General features: G+C 41.1%; 1 protein-coding gene across 1 annotated transcript in view; it reads right to left on the reverse strand.

Annotated features, from left to right (window-relative positions):
• The window catches only part of GALNTL6 (polypeptide N-acetylgalactosaminyltransferase like 6), a 430,140-nt gene that overhangs the window by 11,067 nt on the left and 402,744 nt on the right, over window positions 1-16,329 (reverse strand). Inside the window, exons 10-11 of the mRNA XM_063156201.1 lie at window positions 10,264-10,380; window positions 3,878-4,027 (exon numbers count right to left, since the gene is read on the reverse strand). Coding sequence (XP_063012271.1) covers window positions 3,878-4,027; window positions 10,264-10,380 — 267 coding nt within the window. The remainder of the gene's footprint in view (window positions 1-3,877; window positions 4,028-10,263; window positions 10,381-16,329) is intronic.

A 16,329-nucleotide genomic window follows, 5' to 3' on the forward strand; every position in this document is an offset into this window, starting at 1 on the left:
AGCTGGCAGTCTTTCTTACAGAAATATCACAGGCAGGAAATTTTTGAGTTAAGCACTATTGCTGCTTTTATTTAGAGAGTCTGGTTATTAGGAAAGAAGAGTGTCTTTTAAGAATAGGGACAGAGTCACCACTCTGGAAAAACTTCTGGCTGACTTAGCAATATATAAAGGCCTATTAATTTATCATCTCAATTTTTCTTTACACCAATATTGAGAAACCACAAGCACTCTTGTGGAGACATTTCTAACAGCTGAAAACAGCAGAATATTTTTTTTTCCTTCTGCGTGAAGGCAAGCCTGAAGATTATTTGCAGAAGGAGAAACTCCTCCATCGGATAATTGGTCTTGACAGTTCAGGGGGGTTGGCAATGACACACAGAGCCTTTCATTTCTTATAGGTCACTGCTGTAACTATGGCCAAAGTCAAGAGCAACTGGAAGTCATTATCAGCTGGTAGCTGTAGTAGTTTATCTGAAATCAGTTGGTAGCTCCAGTGCAGCTTCAGCAGGACTGAAGTCCATATGATAAAAGCCACTATCACTATGACATGTCTTTGTCTGTCTGATGGAATAATCTACACACCTCCTGCATGGCAAGTGAACTGACTCTTACAGCTTGTCCCTGCAGCTGTCAGGAGACTGTGAGTAAACCCTGTCTTCTGGGCACAGTTCTGATGCTGTCAGTCTAGCATCTATCATAATCTCTAGGCTCAGGGTAGAATTATCATATAATGAAATTGATTTTGCACAATTGTTTCTTTTTAGAGACCTCCTAAATCAGCCCTCTGTTGGATACTTCTGCTCTACAAATAGCAGTAGAGGACCTGTGGCACATAAACTGAATCACACTTTATCAGAATCAGTGCACTACCTGTCAGGCTACCAGAATGATGCTACATTGAAAACCAGAGGCATATTCCTTCACTATGAGGAACAGAAATTTATAGGCACTGCTTATCATTGGCTCTGGCATGCTTAGGAAACAGAGTCAAAGAAATAGCTTTAGCTTGGGAAGCTATAGTCACTCTCCCAAATATCTAATAATTACAGGCTATTTGCATTTATCTATCTAATAACTTACATTGCTCCAATATGGTGCCAATATTTTTTGTCCTGGTGTTACTCACATTCTTCTATTTACAACCCACAGCAATGTTTGCAGTACTGTTTGGATTTATTCTGCTCCATTGCTTCTTACAGGGTTTTCTCAAAGGTATACTTGGCTGTAGACCAGTATTTCAGATTGGTCCTAAGAAAATTGATTACTTAATATTGCAGACTTATGAGACTTTCAAATAGCTGCCCAGATGTAGTTTAAGCAGTATGGGAATAAGAACAGTTTTTTGACACATGTTTATTAGTGGTAGTTTTGGCTTCATTCATCTGAAAAGAATGTGGTTTGCACGCTCTGAGACTGCACTGCAATGAGAAGCAAAGTGCATGTAATGGGGGTAGGCTGTAGACTTTTTCCAGAAGAGCACTCCTTATCCAAAGTAAAATATTAATGTATTCTACTTGCCACTAAAATATTTAAGGTGTTTTTATTCGCCAGGATCCAAAACCAGGTTGTTACGATTTCTATGCTGTAAGAATATGGAATCTGAAAATAGTGCCTGGCTTCAAATAGCATTTGCAGCACCTTGCAATCATTTCACTGCTGTAACTTTTTATCAGTGGCTCAAGATGCGAATCATCATGAGACTCATCTTTAAATGAATAAAAACCTCTTATCTTCTAGTTTTATAGAAATAATATGAGAGCATGATAAGAAATGCTTCATATTAGGTTTCTAGGCTTCTTATAAGACATTGACAAGCAATGTCATTTCTCCTAAAGCATGAGAAGAATTTTTGGCAGGATGGATACATGACCATCCATCAGGAAGCTACAGTGTCTATAAGTGGCATAGAGAACAGAAGAGAGTGGCTGACCAGCTCTCTGTTTTTTAAAAGGAAACATTTCTTTCTTAACTACATTGTTACTCTTATTTATTTAGGATGCAGATTCACTAGCATACCATTCCCTAGGTAAAAGGCTCTAGCACAGATCAGTTTTTGTTTTGTAGGGGGGAAAACACTAGAAGTTCTATTGCCAAGATGCTTTCAGAGCTGGAAAAGGATTATATCACATGTAAGGTTTTTGGAGGTGTAGCTGTACTGCCAGAAATCTCTAATATAAATCTGCCCTTTACCCGAGGAAACAGATTACAGGAAACATTAAAAAATACTTACTGTGCAGCAAACTAAAACTAAGCCTAAAGAAAACCACATATATATAGTTCTATTATTCCAATGCAGTTTCTTAACTTGAAGGTTTATGCAAATTGACCAGCTTGCTGTCAGGTTGCGATTATGGTTAAGAATGTGTCAGTACTTCCATCACAACAAAACTTTGTGGTGTTCCTTGCTGAGATGGGAATGCCTGTCTTGCACTGAGAATTTTTATATGAGCCCTGTCAGCCTCCTGGAAATTAAAAATGAAGCTGTGCAGAGAATTTAATAAAACTTACACTGTGTATTTTTTCCAAATGTCATTTTTTTCAGTACCTGCTATATTCTGTCCTCATCAAAGGTGATGAGCCTTACAGACTTGCATTTTGTCTTATGAACTGGCTATATTGAGCAAAAATGAAGTGCTAAGAATATGAAAGCTTTTTGATTTGCAGCTTGGGTAGGCAAAAAGATAAATTGTAAGGGTTTTGAAGCAAGAAGGGATTATTATGGCATTATAAAGTCAGATAGGCAGCAATACAACCACCACAGTTTATATCCTCTAAATATCTGCCCCATACATTCTAACTTTCTTACAAGTAATACCTCAGCTTCAAAGGGATTACATTTCTGGAAAATCTTATGATAGATCTCGATTTGCAACATAAATAAGGTAAAAAGGCACAAGTAATAAGTAGGCGCTCAGAAAAAAAGCGTCAGGAGAAACCTGTTTTTAATGGTTCTGAATTAGTTTTGTACTATATATATATTTAAACTAGAAAACAGTATTGAGGTTTATCTGGCAAAGACCAATTCCTGCTTCTTTGGCCCCAGCTTAAACAAGGTGAAGGGCAAGGCACAATGGTCAAAGAAAACTGGAGCACGTGCGAGAGAAATCCTCAGTGCTTCAGAGAAATCCTTATTCTGAATGAAATAGTTTATTAATGAAATCTTTAATCAAGACAACTTGCTGATAAACTATTAAAAAACCCTAACAACAGCAACAACAACAAATCAGTAGCATTACCAGGACTTTTTACCACAACTGAAACTCTGACAGTTTCTAGCTTGACCTCCTGTTTTCAGTGATTTATAAAAATGGGCTGAAATTCAGCAGATCAAAATAGTTTCTAAGCTGCTTATCTTTAGTTTATAAACTCCTGCCTCCTTTGGGCTTACAGCAGTGCTTTTAATGCTGGGTGAGTTTTTGTTTTTTTTGGGGATTTTTTTGTTTGTTGGTTTGTTTTGGTTTTTTGAGGGAGATTTTCCTGCCACTTATAATCTTTAAAATGTAGTAAAGTACATTTAACTCATGAGTAGCATGTCTTGCTGCTGTCACATTGGATGAAAATATTTCCAACAGTGCCTCTGTTAAAATGACACAAGCATCTTGAAGCGCCAGAATGGTAAAACACCTTTCAGGGAACAGATCCAATACAGACACCCTCTGAGCTGGATCAGATCCATTTTCATTTAAATTTGACCTAAATATCTGAATGCTCAAAAGGAACATGAATATGTTTACAGAGATTACCACAAAATTAAATTGGAATAGAATGTGGTGGATTTTAAAACAGAACTGCTTTGACAGGAAGGCACAAGCCTGTGCTAAACAGAATACAGGCTCAAGACAGTCTGAACCTCCGAGAAGCCCACAGTGACTCTGACCTTCCTATAGCTCCAGTGCTGGTTTCCCTTCATCCCGTGACAGTCATACAGTGTGACAGGGCTACTGTGCGAGATGGCGTCGAAGCAGAACTTCCTGGTGTGAAGTGGCTCCCCAGGGCGGATGTCTTCTCTCCAACCAAAGGTGAAGAGCTGGGAAAACAATCAGGCAATACAATCATATATTATTAGTGAAAAACGTTTGAAATAACACACACAAGCTTAATGCAGGATGCCCTTCTTGCACACCTCAGGTGCTGGTTAAACAGGTCCTGCCTGTATACGATTCAGTGATGCCAGCTGCCTTAATTAAAGTGCATCAGTGGCCATATAGAACACATCCCAGGAAGGCACAATCCCAATGTCAGGGAAGGAAGAAATCTCTAGTGACACAGTACTGCAGAGAGGAGAGGAGATATGCTGCATTAAAGCCTTCAGTTACCCCAGTTAAAGCAGCACCTGTATGCAGCAGGATTCCAGCTCCCTAGGACTCAGAAAGTGCCGCCAGTGATGTTCCTTTCGCCCTCATTTGGGTCTGAACAAGCTGCCCAGAGAGATTTTCCCATCACAGCCTCTCTCCTGTGTTTAATGAGCAGCTTCCTTCTGTTTATAAGGGACACTGTTACCACAGCCTCTCTCAACTGTCTTTTTCCCCCAAACAACACATGTTAAATGATCTTCATCTTTCTACTTTGAAACATGCGAGCTACAGGCAGCTTGTCAAAGCCCTTTTTCTCACTGCCTGAGAGGAGTCATGGAGGGTCACAGTTAATAGAGGAATCCTTCTCAATTAGACACCAGCTGTCTGAAGTGATGCTGTGACACTGCAGTCTTTCAATCATCAGATAAAGGTGACAGTTCTGACAGCATCAAATTTAAAGATGTGGAGTGCATTTTCCTTTCCATGGACCTATCCTTGCAGAAAAGAGGTTGCAGGCTGTAAATTACTACCTAGAAGCTCTGTCAAGAACTGTGAAGTTATTTTATTTTCTTTCTTTTTTTTCATTTTTTGAGTGAGTACTATTCTTCAGCTTTCTGCATGACTTTTGATTTGCCATAGGAAAAAAAAAAGAAAAAAAAGAAACTAACACTGAGAAAGTGAAGCTCTCTTTAAATGAGCAAACTTTGCTAGTAGAAACTGTTCAGCTGAGATGGTTCACGTGCAGCTGCACGCAGGCTCATTATCCAGAGAAGCAGCTCCCCAGACTGAATTCAGACTGTCTCCAACAGCTCATCTCAGCTTCCTTTTGGTCCTTATCTGGCACCCTGCTCCTCCAGAGTGGAGATTCACTGATAGGACCAGTGAATCTACTGAAGCTTAATAAATACTAAGCTGAAGCTTAATAAATATCATGTGGGTCTGATCCTGAACAATTCTGTAGTGGTTCCCAGGTTTTAACCTTTTCATTGCTATAATCATCTTCTTTCCATAGTCTTCCTAAAAGAAACACCTCTTAAAAATATTGCCTCTTCAATGCTGCACCATCCTCTGAATATCATATTTGAAAGATCTTACTGTCTCTCTTGGCTTATAGGCCCTAAATACAAGCATATATCAGGATATTTAACTTTTTTTTTCTGTCCTACTGTAAGCCCTTGTTTGCTCTGTTAGCTGCTGTTACTCCCTATTTATATCTGCATTATAGGTGTTCTAGAGAGTGTTTTCTTAATCTGTCTGTGTGTCCTGCTTCTTTCTTCCATCTCCCAGAGTGCCTTTTACATTTATCTGCAGTAAAATGCAGTGGACAGCTTTACCCTTGTTTTCAAAGCAATTTCTGCTTTTCGAAAGGTTCAATCTTATCCCACTTTTCTTCATGTTTCTTTGAAGCATCATCATGGACTCCCTACAATAACATCACTTCACAAGCAAAGATAGAAGTAAGATTTGGTACAGAGAAAAAACGACGCTGCTGCTTCTTCAGGAAAAGAGAAGCCTAAGACAATTTTCCTTTAACGAAAAGCCAACAAAAGCCATTTTCTCTATCTTATCCTTTACCTTTCTACAGACACATAATAAACCTAGAGTTCAAAGTGATGAATAACAAATACCTAGAGGAATGGTGTGGAACAGTGCTTCTGTGATATTCTCACTCTCATTAGTACTACTGCAGAGAGAGATTCTATTTCAGGACCAGCCTCATCTTTCCCAGTGGGTGGCTCACCAAATTTCTCATTCTGTGCATGAGCTGTGAGCTGAGGGACCAATTCTTGCTGCTCTCTGGACCTTGGCCTGAGGACTAGTACCCCATTGGTACACCTGAAAGAGCTCAAGCCAGCCTTTAAATCAAATCATACTGACCCAAACTATTACTTTGCTCTTTTCCACTCTTCTGTGGTTTCTGAAGACTGCCAGGGCTGTCTCCTTTTTGCAAGTCAAGACATGGTAACAGCAGAGGGCTTTTATTCCCTTCCACTGAAAATGAAGATCTGTGGAATACTAGATATCAATGCTTAGACTAGCTTAGATTCTTTTTCCTCCTTCTTTATCCTCCCATTTTAAAAAAATGTTTTATTTTTAAATCAACAAGTATGTTTTCTCTCTAGTGATATTATAAACCCAACCTTTTAGGCACAGGAACTCAGTTTTAGGACTAAGAGAGAAAAGAGAAAAAAAATCAGAAAAAAGATTATACTTCTCTATACACCCAAGTGGTATTAAGATCTTGCAATTACAGACACAACATGAAGGTGTACAATCTTGCCAATCTCATAATTCTAAGCTTTCCTCTTTTAAACAGCAATTTCCCTCTAGTTAAAACTGAATCTGGCCAATATAAATATTATCTCCCCGCTGCATAATGTCCAACAATGCTACATGTTATTAGCTGGAGCCCTGAGTATATTATGTTCTGCCTTGCCAGCACTTGTCACTTTGGATTTCATTGCTCCTTTGTTAGGGACAAACTGTGTCAGATTTTACAGGAAATGGCAGAGCCTTTTTGTACCTTTTTTGTACTTCATTCATTTCTGACTGCTTGTTGATTTGAAACAAGCTGCACAAAATTCCCAGACACGTCATAACAGCAGCCTGATTCTTCACCTGCAACACATGGGACTGCTGTTCACTGTTTCCTGCTGGACCCAGAAATCCTCTGTCCTGGCTCAGTGGATGCTCATTCTCCTCTTTTGCTTTCTCTCATACCGGAGTCTGTGAAACACAGCTCCATCATCTGTGTTTGCAATCAAGCAACCCCTCAGCCCTCATGCTTTGCCTTTTCATGTAGCCGAGACCTGTCATGCAGTAACTGGGAAATACAGCTTTTCAGCTTCATTTACAATTGGCACAGGGCCTGAAGAATGATTGCCTGATAGAGCCATTGGCCTGGGACTGTCACTAGGACAAAGGCCCTTTTGATGCCATTAATGCTTTCCAGCCTGGCAACGTCACTCAATTACTCGCTGTCTGGCTGGGGTCCGTCAGCTGGCGCTGTGCTCTGACTGTGCCATTACACTTGAGAGGACAACGTGTACCCCCCATCCAAAGATGAAATGCCACGTTTCAGAGCTGGGCCCTGGCTTGAACTATACCTCCAAGTAGAGAAGAAAGAGCTGGGCATTGCTGAGCCATGTTAGAGATGGTGCCCATCCACCCATTCTTTGGCAAGGCTGGGGAAATTGATGAGAGACAGTGATACTTGTCATTTTCCTTTGCTGCTGGTTATCAGTCCAGCAGAGTCTCAGTTTCCCCTGAAGCCAAAAGCTAGCTTTGGGAAGACAGAGATGGGTGAATGCAGTGCCATGGCATATCCTCCCATCCTTTTACTTCCCCTCTGGTTCTCAATTTTGGGGTAGTTTGCCAAAATCACAGCGACACATCCTCACTTCTCACCAATCTCCTGTTTGCCAGAAAGCCTGCAAGCACCCCACAAACCTTTTGACTGCTGCTTGCCCAGGGGCTTGCACAGGCCTAAGGTGCAAGGTCATCTTTCTCTCCTGGGACCTGCTAAAGGGCTGTGCCATGGTGTTTGAGACTGTCAGGTTTTGATTCCTGCCCTGGTAACATGACATGAATCAAGTGCCACAAAGGATCATCTCTGTCTGGCACCAATGCCTGTTGCACTGGTCACATTAAGCTACTATAGCTTGCCACTGAACTCTGTAAATTTATACCAGAAGTTACAAGTCCACCTCAGCGTCAATCCATGCTATTCGAGATATGATCATAAAATACTTGATACTTTCATTAATACTGCCAGTTTCTACTGGTGTATGCAGAACTCATCGAGGCTACAAATTCTGCGAGATCTAAAGAAGGAAGAGGAGCGCTGTGAGGCTGGCCCGGGGCTTGATGCCCCACAGACGAGTGTGACAGCAGCGCAGGGCCGGCCCTGAGGGGTACTGGCCCTGAGGGGTGCAGGCCCTGAGGGGTGCTGGCCCTGAGAGGTGCTGGCCCTGAGGGGTGCTGGCCCTGAGGGGGGCCGTGGCCCTGAGGGGGCCTGGCCCTGAGGGGTGCTGGCCCTGAGGGGGGCCGTGGCCCTGAGGACGGCTGGCCCTGAGGGGTGCTGGACCTGAGGGCGGCCGGCCCTGAGGGGTGCGGGCCCTGAGGGGTGCTGGACCTGAGGGCGGCCGGCACTGAGGGGTGCTGGCCCTGAGGGCGGCCGGCACTGAGGGGTGCTGGCCCTGAGGGCGGCCGGCCCTGAGGGGTGCGGGCCCTGAGGGGGGCCGTGGCCCTGAGGGGCCGTGGGGCGGGCGGCCGGTGCCGCGGCGGGCCCGTTCCGCTGGGCCGCGCTGCCCCCTGCCGCCCGCCCGCCGCACCGCCGCAGGGATGAGCCGCTGCCGGGAAGTTTTCCGAGCTCGGCGGCAGTGCCAGAGTACGCGCGGTTCCCCGCCAGCCCGGCGGAGACGATCTGTGCTGTCCCTGGGGCACACGTCGAGCACCGAAGTGCTTGAGGCTTCCCAGCCCTGGTTCTGGGATCTAAGGAGCTGGCTGCTTGAACTCCCTTTGTACTAGCTTCACCTGCAGATTCTAAGGAAGTCACTTTGTGTCCTTGGGACAGAAGCAAGACCTTTAGATCCAGTCTGATCGCAAAGGTTGCAGGAGCCTGGAGTACGCTGAAACATGGATTCCTCCCTAACATCTTCCTCCCTTCGTGTCGTTTCCCCTTTGTTCCAGCCTGTACTCTTTCAAAGGATATTTAAAATCTCCCTTTTCTCTGCTTACATTTTTTTTTAATTTTCTCCCCTTTTCATCCAACTTTTTTTTTTCCTTTCTCATATCTGGCAGCCTCAGCATTCCCTCTCCCTTCTTGAGGAGGGCTTGGAGCTGTGCAGACTTTAAATCCAGAGAACACTGTGATGCATTTAGTCTGGACCATACAACTTCCTTCAATTAACTCCCTGTACTACTGTATGTCTTTCCGAAACAAAACAATTATATTTATCTAGTTTTGGCACCCTATCCCCCCCCAAGCAGTATCTTTGGTAGCCATCTGAAGAAGTCATCTTTCAACAACTTCTTTTTTTGGGCCATGTTGTCACTTAACTAAATTGAGATAATCCTTCAGCTTCTTGGTTTAATGCACTTGCAGCTCTCCTTCTGCATTTCTCAGTATCCTCAGATCATGCTTTTTTGACCTCAGCACTTCAAATACCCCTCAGAACTTCTCTCTCCTGAGCTTTTACGTTTTTACAGTGTCGTGTGACTGCCAAGTCAATTTTTCTCCTCAGCACTACAAATCTTTTACTAATCTTGGACCTTTTCCTGTGAAAGACTTGCTCACTAAATTTGCTAATAAGTGGTTAGGTCACACTTTTCATCTGGATTCTCCTTGCTGATTGGCAAGACCCACGGCCTGTAAGTCATGATCCCTTTCCTATGGCACTTACAATGAGTAAAAATTAGAGCTCTTTTCCTCCATACTCCTGAGAACTAATAGTTTTCTACCTAACCAACCTAAATAAAAGCTTTTTTTGAGTCTTTATAATTCCTTGTCTTTTGAAATGCTTTTTTTTTTTGCTTGCTTTTACCCATTTATCTCACTTATGCCTCATATTTGTTTAAAATAGAACTGCTTATTGAGATAAAAGCATAAAAACAGACAATGACTGGAGCTGTAAAAGGCCTGGTAAAATAGTTAAAATAGTTTCAGGTAGCTCAACCAAAATCAACATGTTTTCATGACAGGGTGGTAGACAATGGGGCCTCAAAAAGCTCTCTGGGCATGGCAATTCCTTTTGGAAATGAAGATGGCCCAGGTGGCTGTTGGATTTCTGAAGTTATGTTAAGGAGTACTTTGTAAAAGCCATGAAGATCAGGAATAATTCAAAAATTATTTCTACACTCTGTTTTACCTTCAGAAAAAGAGAAGCCCTCAGGAAATGTTTAAAAACTGGGAAAGAGAAGCAACAATGTTGCCTTGATTTCCTCTTTCCACCATTAAAACAAATACCTGCTCATGTGACCATGTTCGCTCTGAGCCGTCCTTCACGCAGATGTCCAGCCTCAGCTCAGTCCCTGTGGCTCCGTGTTTGCTGTCCACACACAGGTTGGCTGCCACGTTTCGAATCTGCAAGTCCAAGCAGCAACATTTCACATTAAACTGGGCTGCAGAACAGAGCTTTCAGCATCAGGGGGTCAGGGGTTTAGCTCTGAAGAACTTGAGATTGACTATCAGTTAGTAAAACTGGTAAGAATTACTTTTTACAGGGTAGAGAGCTGTGTCCTGGAATGAACTACTCTTTATAGGGGCAGCTTCAGAAGAAGCAGAGTTTGAAATATTCTGCTTAACAAATGAAAGGTAGGTCTTAAGAAAAATACCTTCATGCAAAAAAACTAAAGAGAAAAAGAAGTTCAAAGCTTGTCTAACTGCTTCTTCCATCCTATGAGAGCAAGAGAGATCAACAGTATTAGAAGGAACTGATTTCTGTATGAGTCTCTCCCAGGCATGGGAGCAGTCAGCACGCATTAGAAATTCAGGCCTGGCCTGCTCCAATCCATGCTCTTACTTTGATACAATAACACCATTGTAGATAAGGTCACACATTACTCCCTGAAGTGCATAAAATTAAAAAGTACTTAACAAGTCTGCACTGAAACCCAGGCTTTTAAAAAGTACTTAACAAATCTGTACTGAAACCTATGCTTACCCATGGAGGTTCCTCCTGCACGCCTGCTGCAAACATTGCAGTGCAACTTGTTCTTAAAAGGAAAATCTTGTTCTTGAGGCTGAAGCAACTGAGTAATAATTAATTTGTGACTATCAATCATACCAGTTATATACTACTGCTGACATGTAAATTTTCTCTGAAACATTGGGTTGAAAAGTAGATTTGCCCACTGCCACCAAAAAGAGCAAAATCCTAACTTTGTGTTGCAAATTCATGCACATTTCTCCTAGAGTTCCTTAGCTGGGCTAGTTAAAAATCCTTTAAACACCCCCATAATGAAAAGAATTTCTTACCCTCTAAATGAGATAAACAGAAACTGAGTAACCAAAGTGCATGGAAACACGCACAAATTCTAAACATATAATATATAGAAAGCAGGTGCATATTTTGACATTCTGGGTGCTACTTTGATCCTTTTTTAAAAGAAAGCTAGATGCTTTCTAGAATGGAGAATAGTCACTTGTACTTTTTCATGAAAAATACTTTAGAAGTCCCTGCTGTTGCCATAATATGCCTAACAAACATACACATTGCCACTGCATACCTCACACACATCCCAAGGATGCAAAACTTCACAGCATTCCACAAAACATTGCGAGGAAGAGAAATCCTTGTGCATGCAAGACACGTGCCAGAGCTACTCCGCTCTTTTTCTGATTCTGCAGGAGTGGGATCCAGTCTATTAACCATGCTCAAGAAAGATTTACACAGATGGAAACACCACAGGTAGTGAGAAAATGTAAAAACTGTAAAATGTAAAAACTCTCAGGAAAGGTTTCAGGAGGTGCATTTGTTTAGCTTAGAAAATTGCAGATTGGGCAAAAGATGGGGGAGCATCAGTTTGAACAACTGACTCCAGGAACCTTTCATCCTTCACCACGGCTCAGAGAAACATTTAAAAAAAAATTTGGACCAGCCCAGTCCTAGGATATTTTTTGTTTTTTCAATACAATAAAAATTGCTAAAGATGAGGTAAAACACTAGCTGTTCATACATGCAACCAGATACAGAAATCCAGCACTGGGCAGACCCATAGTAAAAAAAATGAAAGGTGATTAGCTCTCAACAACCTTCATTTTAATATTATCCAGCAAAAGAGGCAGGAAAGAATAATGAGGGGAATAGAATTTAATGTCCTATTTTTAAAGTTTCATGTGAAATAATTTCTCAGAGTATAATTTTTTTTGGAGAATGTTCAATCATGTCTCAATGCACTTAAATTTCCATTGTATAGATAAAGATTTCTGGTCTAATAGAAAATTAAATGATCCATCAGTTCAGTTCTTACAGCATGCAAGTTAATTAAAATGGAACTGCTAACAATTGCCATTAATAATTGGGTATATTTATGTGACTCAGAATTGTAAAATGACAGTGAATACACTCCACATCCAATTAATGCTTAGTGCATTAAAAGGCTTTCATAATTTTGTCTCGATGGCATCGCTCCATCCCAGTCTCTCTCATTTGGACTGTGTAGTAAATGTGTTCAGTCCATTTCTGGAAAAGGCTTGAGCTGAAGCTACATTTAGTTCCTTCACTGCTGGAATCTCTCTCACATTCTTTATTTCCTCTCCTCTTCCCTCTGCTCCTGGAAGGTCTGCTTGAGTTAGTTTTTCCTCTGTTTTTTGCAGCTTACATGTTAGCTCGTCCTTTTTTTGTTTCATCCTTTCAGCTGCAGAGGGGTCATGGTTTGTTTTTTGTTTTCTTTTTGTAATAAGGCATTTCAGTCAAGTCTGTGCTTTTGTTCTCTGGCATTTCTGTGTGGCCTTGGCAGTTGCTAGAAACTGAACTGAGCCATCATGCCAGAGCCAGAGCCACGGGGAACATTCTGCCAAGCATCAGCACCACACAGCCTGCAAATCCCCTAAGATGCTTTCATGGACAAAGGAAGGAAAGCAGAAGCACAGGGTTTTTTTCTTCTCATTTATACACCAATATGCTTTTTAACTGCTTTGTCTCCAGTCACACAGCACAATGGATTTAGAATTTTTAAGGTTATGAGATACAACTAGAAAACAAATAGCTAGTGATCCTAACATGTTCCCAACATTTCTATTTGTGAAATTGTAAGACCAGAGATGAACAGGAGGCAGATTTTATCAGCTATGAAGGTAAGGCATTGAGTTGCTACATACAAAACTTTTTTGCTCAGCCTTAAATGCCATCATTTGTACACACAGATAAGCATACAGGAAAACCATGTTTCCAAGGACTTCGATGTATGCACTGACAAGGATGGTAAGTGGTGATATTAAGGCTATTTCAGAATTAAACAAATTCTTATAAAAGCACAGGACACTATGTCTAAGTCATCATACATAGTTAGCTGTTGAAATGCCACCCTAACTCCCTATGGGCACTGTAGTCCTTGCAGAGAGCAGATGAGGTGTAGAAGCATAGAGAATACAGCCTCCTAGAGACCAGTTATACTGACCAATATTCTTTGGTAATTCTAAAACTCTACAACATTTCCCAGGCAAATGAGTTCCTGCAAGACTTGCTGTTGAGGTAGTAGCTGATGTCCTGGCTCCTGCAGCCTTGCCCCCCCTGCCCTGGAGCCAGGCTGTCACCCAGGTGTCACCCACTTCACCCTCCATGGAACCTGGGAGTGGTGAGCCAGAGTGGGAGAGCCAAACTCCCAGAGGTTCCAAGAGCTGCCCTGCATGCTCACCATGACATGAAATTCTCTGTGCCAAAAGCAGAAAGAGGGAAAGTGTAGCAATCTAAAGACAATTGTATGTTCAATATCGTCATCTGTGAACAATGACTGTGGAGATGGTGTTAGACAATGCTTATGGGTACAGCAACAACAGAAGCACCTTCTGCTATCAGTTTATGTAATCCTCTCCCCCACATCTGATTTAATGCCTTAAATATGAAAATGGATTTAACCCTTAGAAGACATTAGCAGTATTCATTTATGTTACTTTTCTTTTGTTTGAGCAGCACTTAGAGCCAGTTTTAGTGCACTGCTTACATACTCAGATAACCCTAGGGCCACCAATGTCTATGGATCAAATATATAAAAATGAGCCACTTCTTCTGTCAACCAATACACAGTAATTTTAGAACTATTTATCCTTTGTGTGAGCCATGAAAAAGAAAAAGTCAAAGGTAAAGAAGTCAAGCACTGCCAAAAACCTCACTGAAGAAACACGAGACTCTTACTCAGCGTGGCATTGATCCTGATAAAAGAATTTGAACAGTCCAGCTGTGCAGCACTCGGTCTGTGCAGGGTGGGGTTATATTGCTTTTGTTCAACAGATGTGTGACACTTGCTGGGCTCAGACTGACTCATTAAGGGTATAAGGATGACACATTTTGAAAGAAGGAAAATAACTGAAAGAGAAGTTAGTGAGCTCTTAGGCTTTCTTCTTTTTTCAAATGTGCCATTTGACTTTATGTGTGACATTTTCATGTCAGTGCTGTAAAAATCCATGAGTTGGGGGCAGAGAAAGGAGTACTCTCAGGTTCTGCAGCTTAGCACTGCTGCATTGACTGAGACACTTCCTCATTAAATTATTGAAGTTCATGTAACAGCAAGTGAAACCAAGATTAAATAATTCCCTTTTGACTGAGTAAAACAACTTTTTTTTACACCATCTTGACTATAGAACCCATGAAATCCAAAATAAATTACAATGTCTGATATTATATGATTGATTTAATGCAAAATGTGTTTTCAAAGATACTGGAAGCTGTGATATCTGCACAATATATTCATTCATGTTGGATCACAGCTTGTAAATTCATGAGCACTTCCTAAGAAAACACCTTGTGGCAAATTCACACCTATTGTTTTAGGTAGCAGGACTTCAAATTCATACTACAAATAAATATTTCCATCTTAGAAAAAGCATGGGATGTGTATTACTGTTTTCAACTCATACCAGACTTTCTAGTATCTGCAAAAGAGTAGGAACAAAACCTAATTGAAAACTTTCCTCTTTTCCACAGTGGAAAAGAGTACAGTTACACCACTCAAACACAGAACTGCCAGTCTCACTAACATTAATCTGTCTGGATTTGCTGTTACATTGCTCTACTGCACATATTTCAGATGTTACAAGGCAGAACAGATTATCAAGGGTATGTAGACCCTGTCAGCTACAAGGACAAAGGCACAAACACACATAAGAGATAGGGCCATGACAAATGTAGAAAAAAACCTGCTCTTTGTTTTCAAAATGTCCCTATTTTCTATCACAAACAGATTTTTTGAAGAAATGTAAGAGTCAGATTTTAAATAAATGTGTTTGCAAAAAGAGAGGAGCTGAGCAGAGGCTGTTTATGAGACGTCTGCTTTCACAGCACATGCTTTTACTAGCTAGATATCAAAATACTAGAGCCAAATTTGTCTGTGTACTTCAGTGTTTCCTCCTTCTCAGACTGGCATAGGCAAGCAGATATAAAGCATTTCCAAATGGAAGCAGAGAGGGTACTAAATGACAGTCAGTGTTGGCACAGACTTTTGGTGTGTATAATCAGCAAGGTTTCAAGAACTGAGTGATTCAGTATGCAATGCAGTAACATTACAGTCTGCTTCCCTCTTTCAGCTTCTCACAGCCATTGACCTTCAAGGTTTTTCAAGGTCCTTGCAAGTGCCAACAAATTAATTAAAAATTCACAGGAATGTGATAATCTCAGGAAAAACCAGAGAAGGAGGGCTGAAAGTTCTCTTCCTGTTATTTGAAAGAAAATATGTTTTAAACAAAAAAGAAAATCCGTGGTCTTCATGTCCTTCCTAAGAACTTAGCAAATGCTTTTAAGGCACAGATTTCACACCATTGGTATGATTTTGATTTACTGTTAAAATACTTGGGTTTATGCAGAGATTCTATTAATATTGCTGTGAAAAGAGTGAATATCTGAATCACAAGCTCCTCCTCTAGACCCTCTTGATTGAGTTAAGGATTGTCCAGCTGGCCAGAGAAATTACACATCTCCTGATCCCAGTTCTCCAAGGACACCCATGTATAAACGTGAAAGATGGTGAAGGAAGATCACAGTAGGAGTCACAGCAATCTGATCCAGCCTGACTTCTACTGATAAATTCCTTACCTCTCACTACACATTCATCTCACAGAGTGGGCAGCAGCATCAAAAAGAAGAAACTTTAACAACAAAGGAATTCATTAGTGCCAAGAAGTAGCAAACAGTATGACACATATAAATGGAGTTTTTTTGAACATCTGTAACTGGTCGCTTATAAAGAAGAATTAAGGATTGCTAGTACCAGAGAAATATATTTTAGAAATCTCACTATGAGGTAATTTGCCTTTCTAAATATAAATTCTGGAGAATAGTAGAGGTTCCTATATTTAGAAGTCTATGGTCCAGTCTTG

Source organism: Melospiza melodia, chromosome 5 (genome assembly GCF_035770615.1).
Source record: "Melospiza melodia melodia isolate bMelMel2 chromosome 5, bMelMel2.pri, whole genome shotgun sequence".
Classification (NCBI taxonomy): domain Eukaryota; kingdom Metazoa; phylum Chordata; class Aves; order Passeriformes; family Passerellidae; genus Melospiza; species Melospiza melodia.